Source organism: Schistocerca gregaria, unplaced genomic scaffold, assembly GCF_023897955.1.
Source record: "Schistocerca gregaria isolate iqSchGreg1 unplaced genomic scaffold, iqSchGreg1.2 ptg000473l, whole genome shotgun sequence".
In the NCBI taxonomy this organism is placed as follows: Eukaryota; Metazoa; Arthropoda; class Insecta; order Orthoptera; family Acrididae; genus Schistocerca; species Schistocerca gregaria.
In genome coordinates, this window is record NW_026061886.1 from 1 (window position 1) to 27,238 (window position 27,238).

The following is a 27,238-nucleotide window of genomic DNA, read 5'->3' on the forward strand; positions in this document are numbered from 1 at the left end:
ACACACGCGAGACAGATATGCCTATAGCGAGATGCCAGATGTCGATGACAAAGAGGAGATGGACTGCGAGTAGTAAAGGAGAAAAGAGGTGCGATATGCAATCAGGTGAAACTGATGGGTGACATTTGATGTGTAAATAGAAGCTATCATGCCATATATATACCGGAAAAAATTTAAAAGCAAAAAAAAACTTGTAATTATAAAAAAGATGAATTTTGAATAAGCCTTATGAACGATGGTTATTCTATTTAAAGTTTTGAGTTTCTGATGGTGACCTTAGCATTCAACTCTTTGCAAAGCTCCTTATAAAGCTCACACTTGATAGCGGACATTGAATTCTGATATTTCGCTTTCGGTGCCAGCATTTTCGCGGTTGCTATAGCCTTGTCAAGGAGCTCGGACCCTGTAACCGATTCATCGAATATACCACACTTCACTGTCTCGGCAAGTCGGACACACGCGAGACAGATTGCAATGTCTCGAATGAGGTTTGGATTGGTAATTTTGTACCTAAAGGTTTTGAAGCAGAAATGTTGAATAGTTATTAAATATTATGCGTGTTCTCATTATAGATGCTAGTTTTGTGATCAAGTTAATGAGGGTATCAATACATACTTTAGCATGGCTGCCATACCAGCTGGGAGGTGCAATCCCAAGTCGATTTCATTCATCACAAAAAAACCCTTTTCTTTGCAGACGAACTTTACATCATGGGCCATTGCAAATAATGCCCCACCTGCCGCTGCATGCCCATTGATAGCAGCGATTGTCGGCATTGAAAATGTGACGACTCTGGATAGAAGTCGCTGATATTTTTCTAAATATGCCTCCACTTTCGCTGGTTCCTGCTTCAAATTTTTTATGTCCAGTCCAAGACTATAATATTTTGGATCGCTGGATGTCGTGACCTTTTTTATGTATTGTAACATATGTTGATTAGTCCCTATGAATATTTGCAAATGGGCATCGTATAACTTACTAGAGCAGCTGCTTCTTTCGCCCTTTTTATACCATATTGGCAATTGACAGCGTAACGTAGGAAATTCAAAAAAAATTCATCATCATTGCATCCAGTGAAGCAAAGATCATTGTTAGTAACCTCTGAAAGGCTGAGCACTCAGAGCAGCGTAAGCACACGAATACAAACGTTTGTACAAAGTCCAATGCTTCATGAATGTGATCGATGAAGGCATCTGTGAACCTATTCTCACCGGCTTGCAAAGTAAGAAGAAAGATAGAATCTATTTTCACCACCTCTAGGGATTGGTTTTTCATTGGGGCAACTTGTTTTTTAAAATACGTAAGCAAAAAATGCTCAAACAAAATTGCAAATGCACACTTATCAATTTGTTCGAAATAGTATTTTAGAACCGAGCACCCGATAGTTTGACTTCAGTGTCTAGAGAAAACTAGTACATTGAAACTGAAATTTGTATATTCCACCTCGAAGATAAGTTCCAAAACGTTATGGCGAATTCTATAAAGATATTTAACTTGTTGATTACAAAATCATGTAAAAAGATATACCGAACAACAGGCGTCAATGAAGTCCAAAAAAGAATTCAAAATACATTGATCGGTTAAAGTTTGGTTTATATCGTCGCAGAAGCTAAATTCCTGATGTAGAATAGTTTCAAATTACGAGTCAAGATCGTAATAAAAAATATCTGGAGGATCCTTTTTTTGTTACTATGCCCATAACGAATCGTGTCTGTCCTCATTTTGCATATCGATGTACGACAGCTGTATCATTTACATAAAGTTCGCTGTTGAATTTTAGTTGTAAGCTCTATGATAAAGAAAATATTGTTCACTCCATTAGATGATAAAAGCAGTATTGGCATTTTTGCACTTATATCTTTGAATTCACTTAGAAATGTGCATTGGTAGTCTACCATCATCTCAAAATGTGTCAAATATTGGATGCTTAGTCCGTTACAGCAAAGAAAAAATTTTTGATATACTTTTACCTTCGCCATAGTCAAAGAGAGTTGTGGCATAGTTTCCGCTATTTAAAAAAACTGAGCTTACAGTCTAAAGTACGTTTTTACATGCTCTGGAACCTTTACGTTGAAGAATATTTATTCTCCTACATGAAGGTGTAAATATGTAGTATCCTCACAAAGCCCTTAGTTGATGCCTATACTACGGACTTACTTGACATGCAACGGAGACAATATGTCAAAGAGGTTTGAAACTATATTTAATTAAACACGTCACAAGGATAATGGCTCTACTTATTTTTGGCTAAATTTGCCAAGGCCTTTTTGCGAATTTTGAGTAAATAATTGGTGGTGAATCTATTTACCAATTGCTCAGGAACACATTTGACTAAGTAGCCCTGTAAATCGTGCCAGATATATCCACAGTGTTGCCGATAATTACCAATTCTGTCTAAAACGGATTTCGCGTATGTGTCTGGAGACGGAACAAACAGACTTGTACTTTTTACTTTGCTCATCTTTGTAGATACATAAAAAGGCGTTATCACTTCGAAGAATATATTTTTGTTTTTGTATTCCTGATGTAGACTTAGAGACCAGTTGGTTAGAAATGCTTTGGTAGCTGCATATATAGAAAGTAAAGGAGAAGTTGGGAGAAGCATTGATGCGGAACTAACATTAAGAACCAGCCCACGCTTTTGGCATAACATTTGGGGGCAGAACAATGTATGTCATCCTTAGAGCACTAATTGCATTTGTGTAAACCATTTCTGTTAATAAATTTTTTGGCATTTCGGCAAAGAAAGATGGGTATTCATGACTTGTGCCAACATTATTTATCAAAAGTCCAATATCTTTATCTTTTATCGCCTCGCTGAGTCTGTTATAATCATCATCAGTAGCCTTGGAAAAGTCTAGAACAAACGTTTTTACTAAGTTCTGCTTAGCAGCTGCAGGAAGAACTTATGGTTAAAGAATTTGGATTCTATGTGCTTGGATGACGTTATTAAAAATCGTACAAAAATTGCTTTTGATTAGGGATTCGAGTTTGCTTTGGTTTCTGCCTATCAGCAGTAAGTTCCAGTCTCGATGATACAGTTGCTTGGCAAACGCTAGACCAATTCCATCGGTTGCACCAGTAATCACTATTGATGTTTCAAAGGTGAGAAGTTTCATAAAAAAGAGAAGATATTTCGACTTCTTAAAACGCACCAGCCCAATATCCGGAACGATAGTATTTTTTTAGATTTGAGGTAACTGTTAAAGCCCTATACAAATTTATGCATATGCGAATTACTTTAGCGGCGAGTATCACGAAGCCATGAAGTAGAGCAATTGTAAAAAGGAAAAACAATGGACCGCTGGTTTGAATCACATCTATTTGCCTACTAAATATGGCGAATATGCACGTATGTGCCATAATAATCTGTTATTCAAAGTCAGTGAAGACAAAAATGTTTCAAATTTATTTGCCAAAATATTTTTCAAAAACATAACCGTCAAATCACCTTGATGCTACTGTTTTTAGAACAATTGTATGATTTTATACGGGGAACACGTTGATGGATGCAAAAATCTTCGGAAACATTAGCAGAGTAAATTATTAGAGTTGCCTGAGGAAGCATCAAATTATTAAATCCTATTGTTTCTATATTTTGTTTTCTGCAACCATGTTTTCGATTCGACCAAGCAGGTGATAGATGTGATGTTTCAAAACCGGCTGGCCTTTATCGGTATAGCGCCGGAGACGTCTAGATATTTTTCTACGCTCTTTGCTTTTTTTAATAAATTCCATTTCTTTGGCCTCGCGCTCTAATTTTTTTTTTTCAAGGATTAACTTTTTGGCTTCAAACTGTTTTTTTTGCTTTAAAGAAAGGGTCTTTTGGCACAGGATCGATTGAAAGGGGTTTAGATTCCGTATGAGGATGATCGACAGATGATTGGGCCCGCTCTATATGATGCCTGTCAGTTTGTTCAAAATATTTTTTTTGAGAAAGAGGATCGTCAGGTGAGTTTTCATTTATATTTTCTGTTTCCTGGATCACGCAGTTATATTGGGATACATCGGCTGTTTCTAAATTACCTTTTCTACGCTTCTCTTTTTGTTTTTTTTTTTATGAGAAATTTGACTCAAAGTGCTATTATAAATATCGTCGGTTATAGATTCCTTTCCGAACCGCACATTTGGAACTTCAGGAGTGAGGCTCGATACAGAGGGAGTGGAATAGTCGGGAGCCTTCTCATCTAGTAACAGCTGGCGATATCGATTGCGGATTTTTTGAACTCTTTTCTTTTTCAAATACTGGTTCATGCTGATAAATGAAGGTTTCAGTTTTCCCAATGCATTTTTTGTAGGTTGATAGACCATGTATGGATTAGTAGATCCTCCCTGAGTATTAGATGCATGGCTTGCAAATAGGGGTCGATGCTGCTTCGAGCTTGAGGCAGTCATATATATATATACGTGTGAGGGAGAAGGGAACGAAACAGTGTACGGGTGGCGACGAAGAGGATAGATTCTTGGGCTACTTGTTTTTTTAGAGGACTGCTACAAAGTGGTACATAGACTGGGAATTTAAAGTTCCGAAGATTTAGGAATTAAGTCTAGGAAAAAAGTTTTTGCACAAACGTTAAAATGAGGAGGTGGATGAAGGTTAATAGGATATAGGGACGAATTAATGAAAACTTGCTTAATGGATGAAAATATCAGATACCAGAAAAAATGGAACGGCATTTACGGGTTGAGAAGATCGGTCTGAGATACGATGTTTTTTTACGGTAAAATCAAAGCAGGTTTGCTATTCTTCAAATTGATTGGTAACGCATGAATTCAAGGAGCTCATATGGTAGATGTATAGTATGTATCATTTGAGTTATATGTATGGATTTAGATGACAATAGCTATTCGATTTATATGCGCGCAATGTATTTTCTATGCACAGTTGTATTATTGTAGATGAGTGAAAAAACACTGTATTTTGATAACTTGTACAAGCTCACCAGGAAAGCCGAATATCCTAATTATTGTATTCAGAAGTACAGCATGCTTATCTGATGTCAATTATACGGTGGAAGCGCCATTTAAGTAAAGTTTAATACATGCGCAAACAATACCTGCGCATTGTGTATTACATGGATACTTGGATATTGGCCTCAATTCTAACGACAAGTTTGTCGCTCATTCAGTAACTGGTTTTAGGGGTACCTTTTTGTTATGTTGTATGTTTTTTTTGAAACTAATAACTTGCTAATGATTTTTAAAAATTGTACGGCTGTGATAGAATTGTTGAGTTAGACGGTGTATCTTGGGTATTTCATCATTTTATGTATTTTCGTATTTAATTCATATGAGCTTTGTAGGGTATGGGATTAGAGGGGGTGAATAAAGAGCACAAAATGAATTTGCAGAAATATACATGTGTGGTATTCGAAAATCGGCCGACAAACAGGGAGATTGAAGCTAAATGACAGAGACGCTTGTTGACTGAGGTTTTGGAGGCAATAGACACAGATTTATCAATGGGTAAAATTGTTCGATTCGGATTTGCGCAATAATAGGAGACGTCGCTCGCTGAGAATTTACAACACAATTGGTGGTGATAATGTGCTTTTCGAAATTGGACGTTAATTATTTTCATTTTGAACTGCTTTAAATTCTTGCAATAGTTATTGTCCTATGACTAGTCGCGATGGACGGTCTCAAAGTGCTGCCTCTCAACAAGCTAATAACGAAAGTAACATAGATGGCCATGTTTTGATTGACACTACGTCGCTCCAGCCTCAGCAGCCATCAGCTCAAGCTGATGAGAGAAGGGAAAATGCTAATTTGAGCTCGGATAATCGTACTGGAGGGATGTCAAGGAAGGATCCGTCAAACATCTTACCAGGCTTCTCGTCGCCAAAATATAAAATTTGTTTGGAATGGAAAGATATTTTGCTGGAAATTGACCAGATAGTCAAAAAATCATTACTTCACCATAGAATGACGAAAATGACTATCTTAAATCACGTTAGTGGGCTTGCCTTACCTGGTGAATTTTGGGCGATTATGGGTCCTACTGGATGCGGTAAGACGACATTACTGAATATTCTTTCAGGGCGTAAAAAATCTGGCGTTTCTGGTCAGGTACTTGTGAACGGAAATCCCAGAGATAGGAACTGGAAGCGCCAGATTTCTTATGTTCTTCAAGATGACATATTGTTTCCTTATTTTACCGTCTACGAGACGCTGCTATTTCAAGCAAATATCCGTCTTGGAAATGACATTTCGACTGAAGAAAAAAAAAAAAAAGTGGAAGAATTGATTTTCTTGCTTAGACTTAGTAACGCCCACAATACGGTTATTGGAAACCAGTTCATTAGAGGGATATCCGGTGGTGAACGCAAGCGAGTCAATATTGGTATTCAGCTCTTGACGGAATCCGGTATGATATTCCTAGACGAGCCGACATCAGGTCTGGACGCGACTTCTGCATTTCACGTTATCAAAATATTGAAAGGGCTTGTCAATAATGGATATACCGTAATTACGACAATCCACCAGCCCAGCATTGAAATATTCGAATTATTTGACAAGCTACTCCTGATGCTTGATGGAAACGTTATTTATTCTGGACCAGCTAGTAAATTGCACGATTATCTCGCCTCGATTAGAATAAACTGCCCGCCTACAAGAAATCCTGCAGATTATGCCATGGAATTGATCATGATAAACAGGGTACCAAGAGGCGTAAAAAAAAATGCTAGAGAGTACTTTATCGAAAACTGGAATTTGCGCTCAAAGGACTTGGAAAGGCCAGATTCCGATAAAGAGGTCGTCGCAAGTATGAAGGATAAACCACTAATCGGAATCAAGTACCCACCTGGATATTTTAATATTTTCTTGTCTCTGGTTAGACGTTCTTTATACATGAGTATTGGTGCATATCTTTTTCCATTACCTATTATACAAACTCTCGTCATTGCGATTGTCTATGGTCTGATTTGGCTTCAGACTCCTCGTAATGAAGCAAATTTCCAAAATCGAACGGGCGCACTCTTTTTCCTTCTCCTTTTTACTGGAGGATTCAACCCTGTTCTCACCGCTCTCTATTCGTTTCCTATGGAACGACCAATCATTCTTCGAGAACGGTCGGAAGGTGCCTATCCGATTTCTGCCTATCTCCTTGCCAAAACCCTCTCTGAAGCCCCTCTTGAACAAATTTATCCTCTGGCATTTCTTCTGATAACCTACTGGATGGTCGGCTTCAACCCTCGTTTTACTAACTTTCTACTCATCTGGGTCATTCTAATTTTTTTAACCTGGTCTTCTTCTGGACTTGGGCTCGCGATCTCCTCCGTCATCTATAACATCAAAGCGTCCACGACTATGGCCATCATTGTCTTGCTCACGATGATTTTGACCTCTGGATTTTATGTGGCCTTCGAATCCATCAAAAAATGGATCAGCTGGCTCGGGTATCTATCCTACATAAAATACGCATTCGACGGCGTAATACTTGTAGAAATAGGAGTTGATGAGGTTGCTCAACAACAAACAGCCCCCATCGACTTGTTCGTCAGAAATTATGGTGCAGTATTAGGAATTTTAATCGGTTATGCAATTTTTTTTAGAGTTCTTGCCTACGTATTCCTGAAGTTTTTTTTCAAAGCAAAAGAATAAGAACTATGGCAAGCTTTTCATGTTGTGCATTGACGGTTCCGCCCCTTGTTACAGTCAAAATAGAGCCCATTGTACTTATCGTTTGATCTTATCAATAAAAGAGTTTTAAATACGAAATGTTGTGTCTGCTCCAGCCCGACGAAATACCTTGGCTCTGATTGAGACCTTAGGATTGTATGCTAAACCCAAATGTACCCAGAATTAAAACCTGCTTTTAGTTCGAACAGACTGATCTTGAGCTAGATCTGACCGTTAAAACTAGTGGATATGGACAATGCCTGACCCATATGCTTAATTTTATGTCTATGTGTAAAAATTATTGCTGTCATCATCGAACAGACAAAAAAAAAATCATTGTACAGACAAAAAAATTATATGCACTTACCGGGAATCGAACCCGGGGCTTTACCTTGGAAGGGTAAAATGCTACCATTGTACCATAAGTGCTTGATGATAATATATGTATTTATAATTTGGTCTTAAGGAGTTTTAAATACGAAATATTGTGTCTGCTCCAGCCCGACGAAATACCTTGGCTCTGATTGAGACCTTAGGATTGTGTGCTAAACCCAAATGTGCCCAGAATTAAAACCTGCTTTTAGTTCGAACAGACTGATCTTGAGCTAGATCTAACCGTTAAAACTAGTGGATATGGACAACGCCTGACCCATATGCTTAATTTTATGTCTATGTGTAAAAATTATTGCTGTCATCATCGAACAGACAAAAAAAAAATCATTGTACAGACAAAAAAATTATATGCACTTACCGGGAATCGAACCCGGGGCTTTACCTTGGAAGGGTAAAATGCTACCATTGTACCATAAGTGCTTACAGTAAGCATAATAGATTATTATGATTTATATTGATAAAAATGTTTTTATATTAAAAATTTATCAATTGTTTATAAAGTTTAAATTCTATACTCCTATCAAATTTGTCAATTGTTTTTTGTAAACTTGATATTCACAAGTTGCTCTAATTCTACCATTCACTCTACAGAATTGATAGCATCTAATGTGGCTGTAAACATATGCAGTTGGCGTGTTTGCGATACAGTGGCCACAGTGTTCGAAGGCGCTTCAATAAACAATTTTTTCTTAACAAAGCTTTTGTACATTTATTAATGATAATATAATAATTGATCACATGTATACATCTATACTCTTAGTTAATCCGATGAATCAATCAGACTGGTAGACTGCTAAGAGGGAATTTACATTTTGGAATAAAATGAGTACTCCAAAAATATTTAATATTAAAAATGCAAACTTATAGGAATCTGGTGATGCGCTGACCTCGGGTCTCTTACCCACCATAGTAGGGTAGCATCTCTCGCATCCATAGTTGCTTATAGTACAATTGTCAAAAGTACACTTGTTGAAAAATAAATTATTGCTCACATCACTGGGGCATGTTAGGAACTCGAATAAAATATTTGCAATAATGTTAGATTTTCCTTTGATATACATACCATGTGCTATCTCCTACCCCTATTTTAGTTTCTTCAAAGATGAGATCATCACAAACAATAGCAAGTCTATTGTAAGACAAATCTCTAAATACTCATTAATGTCCCATTGATCAGTGCAGTCCGTCAGTATATTGGCCAAAACGCGCGTACATGATATGAAGACCAAATATACATACAGATACTTCAAAGAAGGTGTTGTTTCATTGAAACTTGGCATAGGACCGTTGAGTATATTATAAGACAAGTTGCTAGAGGATGAGGTGAATGATTATGTATGTTAGGGCGAATATAGGAAAAATCATATGGCTATATAATATAATGATGGGATTGAAAAAAGGCGTACAGTTTAATTAAAACCTGTGATGAAAATGCTGGAATATTTCCTTGGAACATGTTATCAGACAAATCGCTAATTACAGCGCGCATCATAGTTATTTTTGAAGATAAGAGGGGTTTCAAATTAGATATAAAATGAGATGACAAGATCAAGGGCATAATTGCTAGAAAGGGTAAAACTTAGCATAAGGTGAGAACATACAGAACTTCTAATTTTTTCATTTTTGAAAAAAAAATAGGAATTCGTCCTTGGAATTTATTATGACTCATATTTCTGAATAAGAAAAGGAAGAGTGTGAATGAAACAGACCGGTCTACGTATTCAGTTCGCGCAGTGCATCGTACATGAATTTGTGATCAAACCCGAAGCGATCATAGTTGTAGATGCCCTCAAATTTGTTGCCTGATATATCACTGGGAGATAAATAAAGGTTAGCGAAGAATTTTGAAAAATTTTTAAGAAGGAGTTACGAACATTTCAACCAGTTGCTTATTAACTTTGAAATATGGGATATGTTCACTGAATTGATTATGACTTATATTACTGAAATCGGGTTAGTTGTGTGGTCAAATTGGTGGAAAACGGCGTATCACATACAATTTAACTAGTTTGTTTAAATTCAAAACACCCTTGGTTATATTTCCAGTAAAGTTATTTCTACTTATATCACTGGCATTTAGAGCTGTGTTAGATATGTGATCAGCTGAAAAAAATATCGTGTAAATGCGTACAGTTCCACGAGCTCAGGTAAACATAAAAAAATATTAGTCGGATTTCCATGAAATTTATTGCCATGAAGTTTGCTATTGTATTGTAAGAAAGAACTGCTATCAGAAGAAATTGTAAAAGTTTTAATACGAACAGGACTTTTGTCAGCGGCGCGTCACATAACGGTTTACCAGTTGTCAGATCTTGATCAAATTGATTGTCCCCAAAATTTCTAAATAGTTTCTCTATATGAGTATCATTTTTTATACATTGGAATTCACCTAAAAAATTTAAAAGCGTACACGTATGTTGCCAGCTTTGATATAGCGCGAGGAAGCGTGGTGAAGTAATTCCCAGAAAGATCTCTTCAGAGAAAATTACGGTTTATGTCAGTTGATCAGAAATTTCAGTGTAATTACTTAGGCTATAAAAGTTTTACCTACATTTTACTTAGGGGTGCCGTTAAATCCGGTATGTCTCCTGTTATTCTGTTGTTGCTAAGAGACCTGATACCGGCAAACAGAGGTTAGACATTGAATGGAGGGCAGCGTTGACAGATTTAGAATTCAGTATCACAAAAAGGTCTGTGGACTTTGAACGTACAATATAGTTAAATCTGGGAAGAACTTAATAAAAATCGGGTCCATAGTTACTGAACAATTATCGATTATCCTGAGATTACGAGGTGTTGATGTGAGTTATGCAGAGCGGTTAAGTATACGTATATAACTGATGTGTTTGAAACGTACAGTTTTTTTAGATATATGAATTGATTAAAGGTGTTTTTAATTTCGCCGTTTATGTTATAATTGACGATAGCCCTAAATTTTTTTGCTAAGTGTGAGAGGACGATCGAATATTATATATTTTCTATGCAAATAAGGTACGCTGTTATTAAATCAGGTTTCGTCTTACAATTCGGTTAATCTGCCTTCTTCGTCGCTAATGAATGGTAGAAAAAATCGTTAAAATTAGATCAAACGACAAAAATCGAATAAAACAAAAATAAAGCTGGATACTTACCACACCACACCATCTATATTACAATAATAGAGGCGCGGATCTATGCCTCGAGTGAAATCACGGAATCCTTGATAATCTCTATACATATCAAGGAAAAATCTCAATTGAGCAAGTTTGATATTGAGAGCAGAGACCGAGGACAACGATAATATTGCCGCTACAAGGCAGAAAAAGAACAAAGGCTTTATAGATTGATACATCTTAGCACTGCTACTATCAATAAGCCGGAAGTGTTTAAACTGTGAGCGTTTTTCTTTTGAAAAACAGCGTTATCAGAAATTTCTTATGCAATCTTTTTTTTAAAGCTTCTAAAGAGGATATTACTACATGTTTGAAAGATAGTATCTATAAATAAACTGTGCCTATGCATTTCATTCGACATATCAGGGTTTTAGCGTTTTAAGAGTCTCAATTTGGTTTATAACGCCTTTATTGAAGATTCAGGAGTTGACAAAAAGTATTCAGATGTTTCGAAAGAATGCCTTCTGACTTCGACAGTTTATTTTAAACTATCGGTTTATTTATGATCAAGAGGGTCTTGATGTGAGCACAATAGTTAATCTTGAGTCGAGGTAAGGTATTTTCAAAAAACGCCTTCTGGCTTCGACAGTTTATTTTAAACTATCGGTTTATTTATAATTATAAGACTCTGGTCTGAGTATGAGAGTCATCCACGGTTCGACAGAAAACGTTTAGGTATTTTGGAAGAGCGCTTTCTGACTTCAGCAGTTTCTTTTAAAATACGGTTTATAGGAGGTCCTGATCTAAGCACAAGAGTTAGGAGTTAAAAAAGATATTTATAGATATTTTGAAAAAATGCCTTCTGACTTTGACAGTTTATTTTAAACTATCGGTTTATTTATGATCAAGAGGGTCCTGATGTGAGCACAATAGTTAATCTTGAGTCGAGGTAAGGTATTTTCAAAAAACGCCTTCTGGCTTCGACAGTTTATTTTAAACTATCGGTTTATTTATAATTATAAGACTCTGGTCTGAGTATGAGAGTCATCCACGGTTCGACAGAAAACGTTTAGGTATTTTGGAAGAGCGCTTTCTGACTTCAGCAGTTTCTTTTAAAATACGGTTTATAGGAGGTCCTGATCTAAGCACAAGAGTTAGGAGTTAAAAAAGATATTTATAGATATTTTGAAAAAATGCCTTCTGACTTTGACAGTTTATTTTAAACTATCGGTTTATTTATGATCAAGAGGGTCCTGACGTGAGTAGAAGAGTTGGTCAGGAGTTGACTTAAATATTTGGGTGAAAATTGCACTTTTTCAGAAAACTGTTTACTGTATTTGTTTGTTGATCCATTTCAGAAGGTCGGCCGCCGTCAGAGTTCCTTTGACTTTTCCTCCGTCAGTCACCAACACAAAATGTTCCTGTCCCAGTTTATTTGCTAGTTCTTGTACAGGTTCATCAAAAGAAACGCTCAGAACGGTCTTCAGAGCGCATTTGATGGCTGGGTCGTCCAATTTTACCTGTTGCCAAAGCATAGCATGGGTGACGTTCTCCGAGGTGAGGAGGCCCAAAAATTTTTCATCTGCATCAACAATCAGTACGGGGTCCGCCTTGTCGCGCGCCAACATTGGCAGAATTTGGTCAACAGTCGTAGACGGACAAATGGACACGGGCCTAAGAGACGGATAAACATCAGAGATCTTCTGGTCCCAGGGAAGAGAAGCAAGCGAAGGGCTTGGCTTGAGTTCGCAGAACCCATTTGCTGCCATCCACTCATTTGAAATAAATTTAGACATATAATTTCTAACTGAATCCGGTAAAATCGCAACAACCCTAGCATCTTCCGAAAGTTTCTTTGCAACCTCAATGGCGACATGCATAACAGCACCACTGCTCCCACCGCACAGCAGACCCTCCTCCTTTATGAGTCGACGTGCCATGATAAACGAGTCCTTATCATTTGTTTTGTACCATTTGTCTACATAGCTCCTGTCGAGCACTTTCGGAATGAAGTCATATCCGATTCCCTCAATTTTGTAGCTTTTGACTTCTCCATTCAACGAATCCGGGTGCGCCAAGATGGAGCCCTCTGGGTCCACGCCAATCACCAGGACGTCTGGACAAAGCTGCTTCAATCTCTTGGAGACGCCAGTGATGGTCCCGCCTGTTCCGGCACCTATAACCACCGCGTCCAGCCTTTGATTGCATTGCTTGAATATCTCATTTGCGGTCGTCTCGTAATGAACGTTCGGGTTGTCCGGATTGCTATACTGATCCAGGATATGAGAATTGGGTATCTCTCTGTTCAACTTTTGGGCCACACTAATATGAGACTCTGGAGCGTCCCACGCTGCCTCCGTGGGCGTTCGAACCACTTCTGCACCCAGCGCCCTCAATAGGTCTACCTTTGAAAAAAAATATCAGTCTTTCGAATGCGCAAAAAAAAAAAAAAAAAAAATTCAGCTACCTTTTCTTTTGACATCTTTTCAGGCATAGTAATGATCATCCGATAGCCTTTGATTGCCGCACACAATGCCAATCCAATACCTTTTGATTTTCGCACGAAAGTTTATTACCCGCTCTTTTCGGTGCTTCGTTCAATTATATCCGTACGCACCAGTGTTGCCAGACGTCGGTTCAATAATGGTATTTCCAGGTCGGATGCGCCCGCACTTTTCGGCCTGTTCGAACATCCTTTTACCTATTCTGTCCTTTAAAGACCCACCAGCGTTGAAAAACTCGCATTTGGCCACTGGGAAATGTCGGTCATTTTCCTTTGAATTGCGTGACGAGACATAAACAAATTTCACTCCCCACCTCCTTACGTATTTCGCATTTGACGCCTTCGGATGCGGTGATTTTGTTGATGCGAACTAAAGGCGTGTTTCCAATAACATCCAGCACAGTGTCGCGAATGCCCTCGGCCATCTTCCTACGCATAACTTAGTAAAACACGACCCGTGCGCAAGAAGAAATCCCTACGTCTCTCCCCTCATAAAAAACCGAGTACCTCAAACTAATTATGTCTCAGCTTGAACTGTGATAGCCAAAACGGGTTTTTTCCTTTATTTTTTTTTTTTGATATTCTCTGTGATAAAAGGTCTTTGTTTCTTGGAATACATATTTTTGCCATGCTAAGTTTCAACGCCCGATTCGTCGCGTCCGTCGCAGTCATTTGGGTCTTTTACATCCTTTCTCTTGCTCATCTCGTCAATTTCTAGCTTCAAAATCTGACAAGATGCGTCTATTTGCACGTTCTTCTCTACAACTTCTCTCCATTGGCCCCAAATTCTCTCTAACATGGCGCTTGCCGATGCCTTTCGTTCAGATGAAACTTCTTAGTCTCTGTTCGCGCGCGCACCCTCTCTCTTTCAATCCAGCGTATTTTCCACAACGTACCTGCGCCGTGCTTCTCTCCGCGTTCACCTGCTCGATTTTCCGTTCCTGTTCATCTAGTACCTCTTGCAACGCGCACTTCAACAATTCTATTTGATTGTTGTACGCAATCCACGAATTGGCACCATAGGACTCCAATAGCTCCAACAGCTCCTTCTTGTTCCTAAGGTACTCCAACTGGATCTTCGCCTGGTCCACCGCAGCCACCCATTCTTCCAACGGGGCAGAGGCGCTCGGCTCCACCAACCTCTGGTCGCTCGTCCGAACGCCTGGCGAGGAAAAATTCCGACCCTCTGATTCCTTCACTCTCTCCCAATCCGCCTTCAGCGCCTCCGACTACCTCGCACGACAGTGAAAAAAAGAGGTCAGAAAACGCGCCAAACCGTGTTCACTAAGGGTCCCCTTCAATACACTCTACCTGAAACGAAACTTCGTACGGCACAACTTCTAAGCGCTCCTTCTTCGCATTCGCCTTGTGACTCAACTCCTTGCGGAGCAAACCGTACACGAGAGATTGATCAGACTCGTCGTATTTGTCAACGTAAGGAAGGGCGTCCAGTAAGACTTCCGAGCGATCCGAGACCGAATTCTCGTCTTCGTCGGTAACTGCAGCCATAACACCCGAAACCAACAGAGCCGGCGAAAATACTGCTTCAAACCAAAGAGGAACGAGAGGCAAAACGATCAAACAAATTCCGCGCGGCGTTATGCGAAAAAAAAACCGCTTCGCGACGTTCTCTATCGTCCCAACAAAAACACAGAACCCCCCTTTTCAGTGACGCCAAATACAAAGGCGCTGCCGACGAAATAGCCCACACGAGCGCGCGCCCTCTCTCCAAAATGGACGCCACTCTCCCGCCAGGCCAGCCTTCAGCGAGCCAAAATTTGCAAATAAAACGATCCAATTTCGAATCGACACTTTTTTTTTTTTGCTTCAGACGCGAAAATTGTGTACGCAATACGCGCATTTCCTAACGTCATGAGCCCTGTTCGCTATCGCGCCCATATCGCCAAAAAACAACAACACGCCGTCTGAATTCACGAACCGCCGGGCGCCCCTCTCCAAGCGTCCAATTGTGCCTTCATCCCAACTATCTGTTCTTCGATGGACCGCCTGTCCACCCTGGAAATCCCTTGACTCCCCTCTTCGGCCAGATCCTTCAACACGCGGTCCAAACGCCGCTGCGCACCAAAATAATCCTTTTGACCTATCAATACACGAGCCATGTCCACTTGAACGTCAATTGCGTTAGGCGACGATTCGTGATTGGCCTTTTCGAACTCGGTGAGCGCCTCTTCGTAAAGAGCGTAGGCTGCCCTCCAGTGCCTTGCGTCCGAATGCCAGCGACCCAGGAAGTAGAGAATACAGCCCAACAAGTGAACGTCGGCCGCAGACCGCTCGGAACCAGCGGATTGAAGGAGGGATTTTTGAATTTTCAGAGCACGCTCCAGGTGCTCCCTAGAATTGGGGTTACTCAGACCCATGAGACTGCGGGCGATCCCATATTCCGCGAGGGCGACATCTCGATGGCACTCCGTGCTGTGCTTGTCAACAGAGAGCCGAAGTAACTGCGAAAAGTGAAACTCCGCTAAAAAAAAAAAGTCAGTCACAGAAACATAGCTGTTAAACACCGATTCGTGCGCAGCAACGAAAAGTCGTGTCTTTTCGACTGGAATAAGCCTCGTCTCTTTTTGGCACGGGTCGGTCCGGTGCGTACCCTTTTCAAAATCGCCTCTTCGCAGGTACAAATTGGCCAGGTTTGAGACGCACGAGATGACTTGCGGCGAGAGGCCATCGAACGCCTTGCGGCGGTCGCTCAGAGATTTTCGCAGGAGCTCTTCCGCCTCCTCGAGTCTGCCCACTTCTGGAATCATCATGACTTCCGCCATGTGGTCGATGACGACGTGTGTCAACGGGTGGCTTGGCGCGAGGATTTGGTTACAAAGAGAATACGATGCCTGGAAAAACTTGAGTGACTTTTCGTAACTTTTTTGATCGCGAGAGAGCTTACCCAAAAGGTGGTAAATTTCGGCCGCTTGCTCGCTGTCGTCTCCATAGGCTTCCGAGACTAGGTCGAGCGACTAATTGAAACAGGTCAGGATGCAGAGCGACAAGCTTCAGAGTTCAAAAGTAAAAAAATTACAGTACCTCGCTGAGATAGAATTCAGCCATCTCGAAGTTGCTTAGAGCTTGGAAGGTTTGAGCCAAATAAGTGTGCAATTTTTGTGTATCTCGAATCCATTTTTCCGGCTGCGGCACCTTTTTTGCCAATTCGAGAGCGGACTGGAGTGCATCCAAGGCATCCGGATACCGCTTCTGCTGATAACGAATCACTCCCAAATTGGTCAGACTCGTAATCAGCTGAATCGCATTTGAGCCGTATGTGTTGGTTTGGTAATTGATCAATTCTCGCGTCAGCGCCTCCGCTCGATCGAGCTCCCCGATTTGAGTTAGGAATGCGGAGAATCTGAGCCGAAGGTGCTCGTTGAGCAGAGACAACTTGGCGAGCAAGGGCTGGTCGTGCAGCGACCGATTAATGCATTGATGACAAAGCGAATCAGCTAATTCAAAAAATTCGATCGCCTCACTTTTTTTTTTTTCTTCGATATACGCCGCAGATATCAACAGGTGCGTGTTGACGGCCGAAATCATGCTTGTCACTTTTTGAGACAACTGGATCTCGGTGCATTCGAGAATTTTTTGCAATATTGAATACTGGAGATCGAGCGACGGACGGGGATCCGTTTGACTTCCGGACAAAACTCGAGACAAGGCCAAAAATCCGTAAGCTGCAGAAAGACTTAACAGCATCGAAGGAGACTCAGAAATGATCGCCGGATCGATATCCCGCGCGATCTCGATTGTCTGGACGAAATAGGCCTTAGCTTTTGCAAATTGACGACCCTGTAAAAGCAAATCGCCCATCTCGTTCAACGCGGCCACCAGAATGGCCGGATTGACTTGTAAAACGTCAACCCTCTCGCAAAAACGTAAAAATCGTTCCTGAGTATTTAAGGCAATCTCTATGTTTCCAAGCTGTTGATAAAACAAAACAATGCTTTTGATGGTTTCGTAGACATAGGCCAAATCACTCAACACTTCTTCGACCGACAATCTATCCAAACAATTCAAAACCTTTCCAATCAACATTTCAACGTCCTGAAAAGGCACTCTATCTCTCGACATCAATTCCATCACTTTCAGCGAAATCCGTTTCTTGTCAGCGTCATGTCCGAACCCGTGCTACAGTTCTCGACACAAAAAAAAAATATAGAGCCGTACAATTGACGGCCTGCTCCTTCAATTCTTTCAGGGACCCGGGTGGTTCAGCTGGCTTCACCACACTGGCCACGCTGACACAATAGCACATGGTCCCGCACAGGCCCAAGGCCAAATACTTTGTGATGTCGCTCTCGACGCGCCATCTGGCAGGCAGCGCATCCTTTCCGCCAACTGCGAAGCGGCCCGCCACACGCTGGATCAATAGGGCGCATTCAAGAGAAACGGCTTTGAGTCAGAACATCGTCCAAGCAGCACCAATGGCGCCGGAGAACATGAATGCTGTACCAAAAAATGTACCTGACCCGAAGCCTTCGCAAACTCGGCCCGCTCGCAGCAGCCGCTTCTCCGACGAAAACGGAAAAAGAGACCCCGCATACGTCTGATGATGACTAACTGTCCATTGCGCACTAGGTCAAAGATAATTTTGAACGCAAGATATTTTTTTGCAAAAATTGGTCAAAACGCACTTGTTTTTCGTCGGTGCGATTCAGCCGCCGCCTCTTTTCTATACCTAAACGTTTGAATCCGTGTTCGGCTCTTTTTCAAAGCGAGCAAATCAAATGCGGACTCACGGAGAAGGGGCGCCACGTTGCCGCGCCGATTCAAAAAAAAATTTTGCAGCGAAGCGACATCGACGCACGCGCGGTAAAGCACTCGAAAATTGCATGCTTCAAGCGGAAGGGCGAGGATAGCAGGAGAAGCACTTCATAGTTTGAATGAGCCGCGATAGAGAGACGCTTGAGCGAACTCATGACTCGCCGCCGGTCGAATCGGCCGTATGCCCGAGCCGCATCCGTATGCGTTTTGTGTCAGATACCATAAGAAGCGCCTTTGGATAGACGCACGAAATGGTCCTGTGTCTTTGTGGGCCATCTGATCAAAAATTTTTTGAAAAAGTTTTGTGAAAAAAACCCCCTTTAGATACGCGTGGCCTTCGAGCCGGGGGATCTTCTGTAGAACGCGCGGATTTTATTCGCAGCTTCTGTCATCAGACGAAGACATTTCGCTTTTTACTTCTTAGATTGTGCTTTTGAGCTTTTTTCCTTGTTCGGTTTTTGGACTTCGGTCGTCTCAAAGAAATTGGTCAAATGGCATCGCCCGCAATACATGCGATTAAAGTGTCTGGCCATGAAAACGCCGGGACCACAATTCGGAGCGGGACACTCTTCGCGCAACCTCTCCACCTTGTTGTCTTCATTGACTCTATAGTGTCTCAATATCCCGAGTTTGATCGATTTATGCTTATGCGCAACGCGTTTGGGTGTCTTGTACACCTTCTTGCTTCTCTTTTTACCACCACGAAGACGCAACACCAGGTGCAGCGTCGACTCCTTTTGGATGTTGTAGTCGCTCAGCAGGCGGGAGTCTTCTAGCTGTTTCCCGGCAAATATCAAGCGTTGTTGGTCGACGGGGATACCTAGAGATTACAAGGTGATCAATAGGGGTGATCTTGGGAAACAGACGTCGGTCTCGCGCCCCGTGCTCAGCTTCGACTCTGACCGTTCCGACGCTTTAAAACGCGCACATATGGTACTTACCCTCTTTGTCTTGAATGCATTGCTTGACGTGGGCTATGTCCTGAGAGGGCTCGACCTCTAAAGTAATGGTCTTTCCCGTTAGGGTTTTTACAAAGATCTGCATTGCGATAGCGTGCTTCCTCTCAGAGTAAAATGAATCTTTCAGAGAATTAAAATAAAAAAAAAAAGAGTCGAGATTGTATTTTATACATGGTACACACTTCTGTCATAAAGGGTCAGATGCCTCCCTCTCTGAGGGCCATATTTTTAGTGATCGCATGAAACGCGTAGATCAGCTCCGATTTTTTCCTTGCTTCTGCCGCTAGCAGTACTAAATAACATTTTTTTTTCGGGCTCAAATTAAAATTACAAATAAGCTCTTTTTGCTCTATCAAATTGTATGGCATGCATACTAGGTGCTTCACGAACGTTTTCAGCCTGATGCCCATTACGGAGTTCACTTCGGCGTAATTGTAATCGTCCTGAAGCAGTCCCTGCAGTCGCTGAGCGTAGTGCCAAACCGATCTTCGAATGGGTGCTAGGTCGGCGCAGTCGTCCAACAACTCGTCGATGGGCTGATCTTTCAGCTCGGCGACGGTTGTGAATTGCTTGTCGAGCAAGGAAGCACCCCCGTAGTAATGCTGCAAAAGCTCGTATCCCTGCTCTTCCCAATTGTAATCTTGAATGTGAAAAATACTATAGTCTTTGCTGTGCACATCAAAATCTCGGTATTCCATCGTGTGAGATCCCAGGTATTTCTTGAGCCCGCCCCAGTTTTCTTGGGACGGTTTTGACTCATTCGAGCTACCCGCGTCCGGCCTCTTCGATTTCTCGACGCTTCCTTTCTGGCTGGCGACGCGGTGCTCCTCCGAATAGTGAGAAGGAGTCGTACCGTCGACCGCCTCGGGGCCGAGACCCTTTCTCTCGCTACTGCTCAAATCCTGCGCCAGTTGACAGGCCCTTCCGTTCTGCTGGTCGTCAGCGATCTCGGCCTCCGGTCCGGGCTCCACTGTCAAATACTCTGGGTTGGCCTTGGCGTTCATTAGCAAGTCAAACTCCAAATTCACGCCCATAGCTAGCGCAATAATCGATAACGTCCGAAACGTCGCCATGATGACGAAGGCGTGAACGAGCTCCGCCATGCTCCATCGACTGACCGGAGCCTCCGGACAAATCAAGTTGGTAATGTGCCTCGGCTCTATCAGCCAAGGCTGGTGCGCCAAGATGGCGTTCACCTCCAGCAGGTTCCGCAGCTTCGGCGGCAAGTTCTCCGTCGACTTCAGCCATTCCGGGCTCCCCCGGTTGTTCAAGAACTCCTGCTCTTGTTGCATAACCAGGTAATAACACCTAAACTGCGAGGACGCAAGAATCGCGATATAATTGCGAATGTAGTGAGGAAGCGGTCCATCTGCGCGCATAATGTAATTGAAACTCGCGACCGAATCAACCCAATACGTGGGATACCACGCGAGAATCCTATCCAAGTGAGTCACTCTTCCTGCCGTCAAAAACACCTCCTTGAAGACGCTGGCCTGCGGCTCGATCGTCGTTTCAATAGGCAAGATCTGGTCCTCAAAGTAACGCGACGGCTTTGACACCTCCGGAATCAAAATATTCGCTCTCTTAAACACCTTGAAAAAAAAAAACACAGTTAAAAACTTGTCACCGTCGTCACATTGTAATTCCCAGCGGACGTCATCACTCCGTGAGCAACGCGCCCCGCTGCACGTCCACCGCCCTTCATCCCATGAAAAAGACGGATACCCCACGTCACTCGAGGGCATGCCCCTGACATACCTCCCCCTTGACCTCCAAAAACTCCTTCAAAGCGTGCTCAATGTCCGAAAAAGGAGACTCCACGGAAAAATACAAAATCTTCGGCAAAAACTGCATAAACAAATCCAAGTCGCTCTCGAGGATCGTATTCAAGAGCTTGATCATCGAGTCGAGCATAATTTTCCGACTAACCTTTTCAGAAGTATACAGCTTACCCCATTGGTTTTGAATCGAAAAATATCTTCTTAAGCTTGAGTCAGACCCCCAAACTTCGGAATTGACGTCAATAGCGCTATCGTCTTCTTGAGAACACAACCAGATTAACCACATGTCAGAGAAAATGGAAAAATTAAAAAACGGGTAAAATCGCTCTGCGGTATCACATCACCGCTCTATCGTACAGATTTCACCCCTGCATAATCACACGACATATCCTACACCCACAGAGAAACCACAGCAATCGCACCTTCTTCGTCCAATGTCACAGTGGAATGACCTAGGTTCAAAGAATCTGCGCCATAAAAGTCGTCACCATTCCTGTCATATCCACAGTACGTGTAATTTTTTTCCCAACTGGAAGATGGCGAAACCATTTGACCAGCCTCATCAGAGTCAATATGCCTGTTGCTACCCTTAATTTCAGCCCCTTCGTCTTCGAGGTATCTGATATTCATATTGCTTTGTCTATCATAGAAGAGGTCAGCAAGTTAATCTCTTCACATTATTCGCCGAAAAGAGTCAACAAAGACATGTGCTGCTCAAAAAAAGAACTGGCAATCGATGACTGCCTAAAAAAGTTAAAATTTTTTTCTTAAATCTGATCGGCATAATCGTGTGTAGAGAGGGTTATGCATTTATACCCGCGACCGATGCGACGCACGCTGCCAGCGCGGCACTTCCGCCGAACCTCCGACGGGATTGCCCATACATTTCGTGTCGACGCCTGACTTTGTAGGGTACGGCGACCGTATCGACCAAGAAACGCGTGCGCCTCACCGCAAAGAAGGGTGCCGCACGCCTACCCCTGATTTTGCCAAAAGAGCGCGACGGCCTTTTCGCGAGAGTACGGACGAAGACACCTAGGCGAGACTCCCAAAAGTTTTATATAGCCTGCAACAAGAGTGCCAGAATTTCGATTTCTGGTGGGCAATCGCGCACCGCGCGTACTGGACTGCCGTGGCACTCGCCGCGTCACTCTGGAAAGCGTTGCGCTCGTCGTGTTAGACCGCGACGTTTCTGTAGCGCGCACTTTCGAGACGCCTTCGAGGGTAGCCAAATCTGTAACAATTCGGCATTTTCCACTGACATGGTGGGGATCTGCATCGTAGAAATAACGACCTGGCGATGCGGAACTTCCAGAATTAGAGGGAGCAGGCACACGCTTAGTCATCGCCAGGCAGCACGTACAGGCGCGCTATTTCTCGCATTCGATGCGAAAACTATGTGTTTCGTTTGTAAAAATGGTTCAGACTCGAGGACGCCTCTTATAGAAGCAGTGTCTAGGCTTCCAACGAAAATTGGAGTTCCCGAACCTCTGAAGTGGACCGAACGAACGGGCGTTGGGGTGGTCGAATATAATTGACCCGGGCAGGAGAGCCGAGAACTGAAAAAGGACGTAGCAAAAAAGACCGAAGGGAGAATAGATGTGTACTTCTTCAAAAGAGCATCGGCGCCAACACGACCAGCACTGCTGGCAACGATTGCAATTTCACCTGCGTTCCCCTTCGTTTTTTTCTTAAACAAAGAAAGACGCGAAATCTGTACGATGAAATCTGAAATCACCTCGACGCGAAAAAATAAACGACAACGCGAGAATTGAGGAAGCGGTAAAGGCTCTTTACCGCTGTACTCGTAGTCAATAGCAAACGTTGCGCCAGCTGGTACTAGAGCGGACAAAATGCGGAAGTGCTGCACTTCAATGCAAACAAGAGAGCGATGAAAAAAAATTCATTGGTCAAACGCAAAAATATTGTGTATGAGAAAACAAGTAACCCCGTTGATTAGAAAGGTGCGTACTAGAGATTTGCATATCTACAGCAGAAATAAAATTTGTGTGCGATGATTTGGATCACCAAGAGACGTGTATGACTTTTTTATCGAGTTGCGCGTACAATGCTCAAGATTTTATTTGTTGAACGAGACGTGTACCGCGAAGTCTTCCAGTGCGTCTAGCCGCAATTAGACCCACTTTCTGTCCTGGAGGTGCGTGTCTGGAAACGGTTGTGGGATGGCCAACGTGTTGATGGTTACCACCACCATGAGGGTGTTCCACTGGATTCATGGCTACACCGCGGACAACCGGCCAGCAATTGCGTTTGGCCTTGTATTTATAGTATGCACGTCCTGCTTTGAGTAGTGGCTTTTCCGTGCGCCCACCGCCTGCTATGATACCAATCATAGCACGACACCTTGAGTGAACAATTTTTTTCTTGCCAGACGGAAGCTTGATAATTGTTCGATTGGTCTCGGGATTGTGACCCACAATCGTTGCGTATCTACCTGATGCGCGCGCCAAAGCTCCTCGATCTCCAATCTTTTCTTCAACGTTGGAGATGATCATACCTTCGGGCATGGATTCGAGTGGCAGAATATTTCCGACTGTCAACTTAGCCTTTTTTCCTGCATATATAGACTGACCAACGAACATGCCTTCCACTGCGACCATGGTTTCGACGCTCTTTTTGTAACACACCGGGTTGTGAAATTGAATGCGCGCGAGCGGGGCGCCACGACCAGGATCGTGAACAATTTGCTTAACCAGACCCTTGATGAATCCGTTCGACTCGGCATAGTCTAGCGCTCGAAGTTTGCTGGCTCCTTTTCGGTGGTGAGTGTGAGCCTTGAACACACTTCCACGACCTTTACGTTGCGCCCTGATGATACGACCCATGATACCTTTTTTTCAACCAAAAAAAATTAGTACAAATCTGTGTAGGGGATAGCGGCGACCAGAATGGACGTAATCAGTCCGAGTTCATTGTGTGAACATTGCTTGTTTCAAAGGGCGGCTAATTTCGGAGTTTTCACGAAATCAATGCATAAAACTTCTATCGCCTTAAAAACAGACAGAAAAACAGACAGGCATAATAACTCTTTGGTTGGAAGGGTGGGATACAAAAACGGCCTCTTCGTGCGAGAGCAAACATAACTCACCAACGCAAAGAGCGAAGCATATTAACGAGATTTAGGCGGTGTCATTGCAAAATTTACACAGGGATAATAACAGCGTGTATATATAGGGGGTTTTTTTCCTACGCTCTTAATCAAGCGATAGAAGGCTACACGTACAGTACCTAAGGTAAAGAGGAGTTTGGACGGTGATCGTTTAAATCAATCGCAAAACTAATAAAAAAAAATTATCAAAAGTATTTTGTTGCAACAACTTACTAGTTCTCGATCTATCGAGAGCGTGTATCGGTATGAACTTTGATGGAGAAGACACTAAACATGAAATTCCTACCACCAAACTTCTAGGGGCCGCGAACCCAGGCAAAAATCCAACGGTCTTAATAGCCTGCGGCTCTTTCAACCCAATAACTCACATGCACCTTCGAATGTTCGGTACGGTGCGCATACATGCCATACATAATTTTTATTTATTGTTATTAGAACACTTTGGCGGCTTCGCGAGGTTAGACATTGCTTGGATAAGAGCAGCGACTAGTAGCTCGAACAGGGCAGAGCCTCCGGGTTGTGTGTAGTTTGGTCAACTTGCTCTTACCTCGCTTACAAGTATTTTTTTTAAAAGAGCTGTGTCGAGAAAACCTTTGTCCAGACAACCATGTGATCGGCATGTATCTGTCACCTGTGAGCTCTTTTTACAACAAAGATCAATTGCTGGATGCTGAACATAGATTGAACATGTGTAAGTTGGCTACGGAAAACACAGACATTATGGTGGACGAGTGGGAATGCCAACAACCAACTTATACCAAGACCTTGAATGTCCTTGAGCATTTTTCTAGAGGATTTGTTCGCCTGTTCAAATTTTGCCCAAAAATATATTTGGTTTGCGGGAGTGATTTATTGAAAACCTTTATGATTGCGGATATTTGGAGCCGGGCCGATGTAGATACCATTCTTAGGTGTTATGGCGTTGCAGTCGTCCAGCGCGGAGACGATAATGTTGAAGAAATCATCAATCACTCTGAAATTTTACGTCGGTACTCCCACAACATTCGAGTCATCGTGCCATGGATCAAAGATGAGATCAGTTCTACCAAATTGCGCTGGGCCATCCGCAATAAACTGTCTATAAGGTATATCACTACTGACTCTGTGATTGACTACATTCGAAAGCATCAACTTTATGCCTTGTAAAAAAATGAAAACGAAGTCGCTAATATACGTGTACATACAAAATGATGGCCTATTGCTTTTTTCTATACATCGAGGCGTCGCGAGCTGAAGCTTTTTGGTTCTGTTTTAGCCAATCGAGCTAGAGACTGCTGCTGGATTGAGTTCTTGGATCAGTTTGTCATACTCTTCATCGCTTTTAGCGGTTTTAGCATCGCTGGTGTCTGACGGCTTGACAACTGGGGCGCGAGGCGTGGAGAAGCGCTGAGTAGTTGCATTTCTTTTGATTCGCACTGAAGAAGGAACCAAAACGGGATGCATTGACCCCTCGCTCGCCATATCAGGCGTCCTATTCCGAGGAGCGTCTGGAGACGGTGATTCTTTTTGATCTTTGGCGGCAGCCAATTCGTAGCAGGGTGAATTGTTGCCTATAGGGGCTTCTGCGGATGCTCTGTGGCTATTAGACAACGATAGAAGTGGATCCATTCTGTTACCAAAGGGTTCATTTCGCCTAGACGAATCTCTGCCGTCGGAGAGATACATCGGCGCCTCCGCGTTTGGTTGCCTGAGAAAATGAGGTGACAAATTCTGGGAATCGTCTGGAGTTACATTAAAAGGCAACATCATGTTCGCTGGAAGGTGGCACGGCATGGGCGGGTACAAGAAACCGTTCATGTTATCTGGCGGCAGCGGAAGGGGGCTAGGCCCCCAAGGTATAGACATAGGGGGCGCCATTGAATGATAATTCTGGATTTGAGCGGGCGGGAGCGTCATGTAAGGTGGGACGAAATATCCCTGCATTTGACCATTAGCAACCAAAGAGGACGGATCAACAATTCCAGGTGAGTCTCGATGTATATTGCTCGGCGAAGCGTGCATCGAATTCTGCTGCTCGCCAGGGGACAACGAAGGCGGCAGTATTAGATGCGCGTTTGGTTTTAAGGCCGTTTCTGGATACATGGCCGCGTTTTCTACTTGTTCCTCTAGTGGTGGAGGAGATGGACAGTTTCCTTCATCCGAATCTGGCTCATCTGGTGGTGGTGGAATTGAATCCAAACTGCTCTCAGATGAAATATCATCTTGCTCACTATCGCAAGTAGGACTCTCACATTCGTTTTCTACGTCTTCATGCACGTTTTCTGAATATAAAGGGTGATCAGCCGGAAGTTTAGAACGCTGAGCAACGGGAATATAGTCCTCCTTCCACACCTGCGGCATTCCAGGAGGAGGCACTCCATAAGGGTTGGTAATAGGATGATAATAAATGGACCCTTTCGCATCTGGATACATATTCGATAGCTCCTGGTGACTTAACTTTGCGTTATTATTCTATTCTAGAGCATGGAGAAAAAACAACGTTCCTTAACACAAAACATCAGCACAAATACTATCCTGACCATACCTTAATGGTGCCTTTACAGTATCTTTTTCTTTTTCGCTCTTTTCTTTTTCTAATTTTGTCAATATGTCTCGAATTTGGCGTCGTTTCTGTAGCATTTTTCCATCAGCACGACCTTCTCGCTCGGCTTTTTCGACAATTTCTAACTCTGCTCGGAGGACGGCCTCGCTCTTTCGGCTGAGAATAGCCGCTCTCTCTTGTTCCCTCTTCTCTTTATTCTGCGTTTAATTGGCTGATTAGTATTGAGGTGCATGTCCATTTATCTCACACAGAAGTAATACATCATACACAAGCACGACTTCGTGGTTGGCTTTCTCTCCTACCTTCTTCATTTCCTTGGCCTTCATTTTCTTGCGATATTTGCTCGCAGGATTCATTGTGCGCCAGTACCCATCGAGCTTTTTCCCCATGATGAACAGAGTGTGTCTCCGTTTTACTGGGCAACAGCAAGAAAAAAGCTGGC

The 27,238-nt window shown here is 42.6% G+C and overlaps 9 protein-coding genes, 1 long non-coding RNA gene and 2 other non-coding genes across 16 annotated transcripts; 1 reads left to right on the forward strand and 11 right to left on the reverse strand.

Annotated features, from left to right (window-relative positions):
• Positions 1–427: 427 nt before the first annotated feature.
• On the reverse strand, positions 428–1,275 carry LOC126313310 (uncharacterized; the record flags this gene model as incomplete). The annotated part of the gene is made up of 4 exons (XM_049992264.1): positions 1,148–1,275; positions 980–1,001; positions 616–908; positions 428–510 (listed from the first exon to the last, which is right to left on the reverse strand). Coding segments are annotated over exons 1-4 (526 nt in total), but the record flags the coding sequence as incomplete, so codon positions are not given.
• A 736-nt stretch (positions 1,276–2,011) lies between these two features.
• Positions 2,012–4,938, reverse strand: LOC126313301 (uncharacterized). Its single transcript, XR_007555103.1, has 4 exons — positions 4,658–4,938; positions 3,156–4,547; positions 2,963–3,088; positions 2,012–2,893 (listed from the first exon to the last, which is right to left on the reverse strand). It is a non-coding gene; the product is annotated as an uncharacterized LOC126313301 (long non-coding RNA).
• A 648-nt stretch (positions 4,939–5,586) lies between these two features.
• LOC126313302 (uncharacterized) lies at positions 5,587–7,920 on the forward strand. The gene has a single exon (XM_049992258.1). It carries the CDS (start codon positions 5,620–5,622, stop codon positions 7,603–7,605), a length of 1,986 nt encoding a protein of 661 aa, XP_049848215.1. The 5' UTR covers positions 5,587–5,619; the 3' UTR covers positions 7,606–7,920.
• A 61-nt stretch (positions 7,921–7,981) lies between these two features.
• Trnag-ucc (transfer RNA glycine (anticodon UCC)) lies at positions 7,982–8,052 on the reverse strand. The gene has a single exon. It is a non-coding gene; the product is annotated as a tRNA-Gly (tRNA).
• Positions 8,053–8,365: 313 nt separating this feature from the next.
• Positions 8,366–8,436, reverse strand: Trnag-ucc (transfer RNA glycine (anticodon UCC)). Its single transcript has one exon. It is a non-coding gene; the product is annotated as a tRNA-Gly (tRNA).
• A 262-nt stretch (positions 8,437–8,698) lies between these two features.
• Positions 8,699–11,399, reverse strand: LOC126313306 (uncharacterized). Its single transcript, XM_049992261.1, has 16 exons — positions 11,148–11,399; positions 11,040–11,066; positions 10,874–10,945; positions 10,728–10,796; positions 10,568–10,630; positions 10,427–10,489; positions 10,279–10,356; positions 10,148–10,219; positions 10,014–10,085; positions 9,891–9,959; positions 9,761–9,829; positions 9,618–9,689; positions 9,423–9,488; positions 9,256–9,327; positions 9,080–9,163; positions 8,699–9,012 (listed from the first exon to the last, which is right to left on the reverse strand). Exons 1-16 carry the CDS (start codon positions 11,345–11,347, stop codon positions 8,790–8,792), a joined length of 1,371 nt encoding a protein of 456 aa, XP_049848218.1. The 5' UTR covers positions 11,348–11,399; the 3' UTR covers positions 8,699–8,789.
• Positions 11,400–12,292: 893 nt separating this feature from the next.
• Positions 12,293–14,147, reverse strand: LOC126313300 (cystathionine beta-synthase-like). 2 transcript variants are annotated; one of them, XM_049992257.1, is made up of 5 exons: positions 14,119–14,147; positions 13,934–14,040; positions 13,726–13,860; positions 13,576–13,655; positions 12,293–13,513 (listed from the first exon to the last, which is right to left on the reverse strand). In XM_049992257.1, exons 2-5 carry the CDS (start codon positions 14,034–14,036, stop codon positions 12,437–12,439), a joined length of 1,395 nt encoding a protein of 464 aa, XP_049848214.1. In that variant the 5' UTR covers positions 14,037–14,040; positions 14,119–14,147; the 3' UTR covers positions 12,293–12,436. The 2 variants fall into 2 exon arrangements, with proteins under 2 accessions (XP_049848214.1, XP_049848213.1); XM_049992256.1 differs by having other exon boundaries at positions 12,310–13,513; positions 13,934–14,036.
• LOC126313299 (uncharacterized) lies at positions 14,141–18,190 on the reverse strand. The gene is made up of 7 exons (XM_049992255.1): positions 18,085–18,190; positions 17,788–17,980; positions 16,654–17,702; positions 16,223–16,586; positions 14,923–16,093; positions 14,508–14,840; positions 14,141–14,425 (listed from the first exon to the last, which is right to left on the reverse strand). Exons 1-5 carry the CDS (start codon positions 18,160–18,162, stop codon positions 15,543–15,545), a joined length of 2,235 nt encoding a protein of 744 aa, XP_049848212.1. The 5' UTR covers positions 18,163–18,190; the 3' UTR covers positions 14,141–14,425; positions 14,508–14,840; positions 14,923–15,542.
• Positions 18,191–18,736: 546 nt separating this feature from the next.
• On the reverse strand, positions 18,737–19,437 carry LOC126313307 (uncharacterized). The gene is made up of 2 exons (XM_049992262.1): positions 19,326–19,437; positions 18,737–19,204 (listed from the first exon to the last, which is right to left on the reverse strand). The coding sequence occupies exons 1-2, from the start codon at positions 19,426–19,428 to the stop codon at positions 18,798–18,800; spliced, it is 510 nt and encodes a 169-aa protein (XP_049848219.1). The 5' UTR covers positions 19,429–19,437; the 3' UTR covers positions 18,737–18,797.
• A 37-nt stretch (positions 19,438–19,474) lies between these two features.
• Positions 19,475–21,866, reverse strand: LOC126313320 (sestrin homolog). 3 transcript variants are annotated; one of them, XM_049992271.1, is made up of 3 exons: positions 21,547–21,866; positions 21,102–21,379; positions 19,475–20,935 (listed from the first exon to the last, which is right to left on the reverse strand). In XM_049992271.1, exons 1-3 carry the CDS (start codon positions 21,752–21,754, stop codon positions 19,541–19,543), a joined length of 1,881 nt encoding a protein of 626 aa, XP_049848228.1. In that variant the 5' UTR covers positions 21,755–21,866; the 3' UTR covers positions 19,475–19,540. The 3 variants fall into 3 exon arrangements, with proteins under 3 accessions (XP_049848228.1, XP_049848229.1, XP_049848227.1); XM_049992272.1 differs by having other exon boundaries at positions 21,102–21,382; XM_049992270.1 differs by having other exon boundaries at positions 21,102–21,382; positions 21,482–21,864.
• Positions 21,867–23,142: 1,276 nt separating this feature from the next.
• LOC126313321 (60S ribosomal protein L8-like) lies at positions 23,143–24,424 on the reverse strand. Of its 2 annotated transcripts, none has more exons than XM_049992273.1 (2): positions 24,369–24,424; positions 23,143–23,975 (listed from the first exon to the last, which is right to left on the reverse strand). In XM_049992273.1, the coding sequence occupies exon 2, from the start codon at positions 23,968–23,970 to the stop codon at positions 23,197–23,199; it is 774 nt and encodes a 257-aa protein (XP_049848230.1). In that variant the 5' UTR covers positions 23,971–23,975; positions 24,369–24,424; the 3' UTR covers positions 23,143–23,196. The 2 variants fall into 2 exon arrangements, with proteins under 2 accessions (XP_049848230.1, XP_049848231.1); XM_049992274.1 differs by having other exon boundaries at positions 24,374–24,423.
• Positions 24,425–24,653: 229 nt separating this feature from the next.
• LOC126313322 (uncharacterized) lies at positions 24,654–27,236 on the reverse strand. Its single transcript, XM_049992275.1, has 3 exons — positions 27,099–27,236; positions 26,779–26,993; positions 24,654–26,685 (listed from the first exon to the last, which is right to left on the reverse strand). Exons 1-3 carry the CDS (start codon positions 27,183–27,185, stop codon positions 25,506–25,508), a joined length of 1,482 nt encoding a protein of 493 aa, XP_049848232.1. The 5' UTR covers positions 27,186–27,236; the 3' UTR covers positions 24,654–25,505.
• Between the last annotated feature and the right edge of the window lie 2 nt (positions 27,237–27,238).

Bases quoted from the DNA above. Each gene is read 5' to 3' on its own strand.
- LOC126313302 (XM_049992258.1), top strand. From the start codon at position 5,620: ATGACTAGTCGCGATGGACGGTCTCAAAGTGCTGCCTCTCAACAAGCT.
- LOC126313306 (XM_049992261.1), bottom strand. From the start codon at position 11,347: ATGTATCAATCTATAAAGCCTTTGTTCTTTTTCTGCCTTGTAGCGGCA. The intron at 11,067-11,147 runs GTAAGTATCCAG...ACCATTCATTAG, and splicing joins AATATAGATGGTGTGGTGTG to CGACGAAGAAGGCAGATTAA. The intron at 9,830-9,890 runs GTTCGTAACTCC...TTTATCTCCCAG, and splicing joins AATAAGCAACTGGTTGAAAT to TGATATATCAGGCAACAAAT.
- LOC126313300 (XM_049992257.1), bottom strand. From the start codon at position 14,036: ATGGCCGAGGGCATTCGCGACACTGTGCTGGATGTTATTGGAAACACG. The intron at 13,861-13,933 runs GTAAGGAGGTGG...GACATTTCCCAG, and splicing joins AGGCGTCAAATGCGAAATAC to TGGCCAAATGCGAGTTTTTC. The intron at 13,656-13,725 runs GTGCGTACGGAT...GAAAATCAAAAG, and splicing joins ACCGACGTCTGGCAACACTG to GTATTGGATTGGCATTGTGT.
- LOC126313299 (XM_049992255.1), bottom strand. From the start codon at position 18,162: ATGCGGGGTCTCTTTTTCCGTTTTCGTCGGAGAAGCGGCTGCTGCGAG. The intron at 16,587-16,653 runs GTACTGTAATTT...TGTTTCAATTAG, and splicing joins CTGAATTCTATCTCAGCGAG to TCGCTCGACCTAGTCTCGGA. The intron at 16,094-16,222 runs GTACGCACCGGA...TTTTTTTTTTAG, and splicing joins AAGAGGCGATTTTGAAAAGG to CGGAGTTTCACTTTTCGCAG.
- LOC126313307 (XM_049992262.1), bottom strand. From the start codon at position 19,428: ATGCAGATCTTTGTAAAAACCCTAACGGGAAAGACCATTACTTTAGAG. The intron at 19,205-19,325 runs GTAAGTACCATA...TGTAATCTCTAG, and splicing joins ATGCATTCAAGACAAAGAGG to GTATCCCCGTCGACCAACAA.
- LOC126313320 (XM_049992272.1), bottom strand. From the start codon at position 21,754: ATGAATATCAGATACCTCGAAGACGAAGGGGCTGAAATTAAGGGTAGC. The intron at 21,383-21,546 runs GTGCGATTGCTG...TGTGTTCTCAAG, and splicing joins TGTGACATTGGACGAAGAAG to AAGACGATAGCGCTATTGAC. The intron at 20,936-21,101 runs GTATGTCAGGGG...TTTTTTTTCAAG, and splicing joins TTTTGGAGGTCAAGGGGGAG to GTGTTTAAGAGAGCGAATAT.
- LOC126313321 (XM_049992273.1), bottom strand. From the start codon at position 23,970: ATGGGTCGTATCATCAGGGCGCAACGTAAAGGTCGTGGAAGTGTGTTC.
- LOC126313322 (XM_049992275.1), bottom strand. From the start codon at position 27,185: ATGGGGAAAAAGCTCGATGGGTACTGGCGCACAATGAATCCTGCGAGC. The intron at 26,994-27,098 runs GTAGGAGAGAAA...AATTAAACGCAG, and splicing joins AGGCCAAGGAAATGAAGAAG to AATAAAGAGAAGAGGGAACA. The intron at 26,686-26,778 runs GTATGGTCAGGA...CGCAAAGTTAAG, and splicing joins ACTGTAAAGGCACCATTAAG to TCACCAGGAGCTATCGAATA.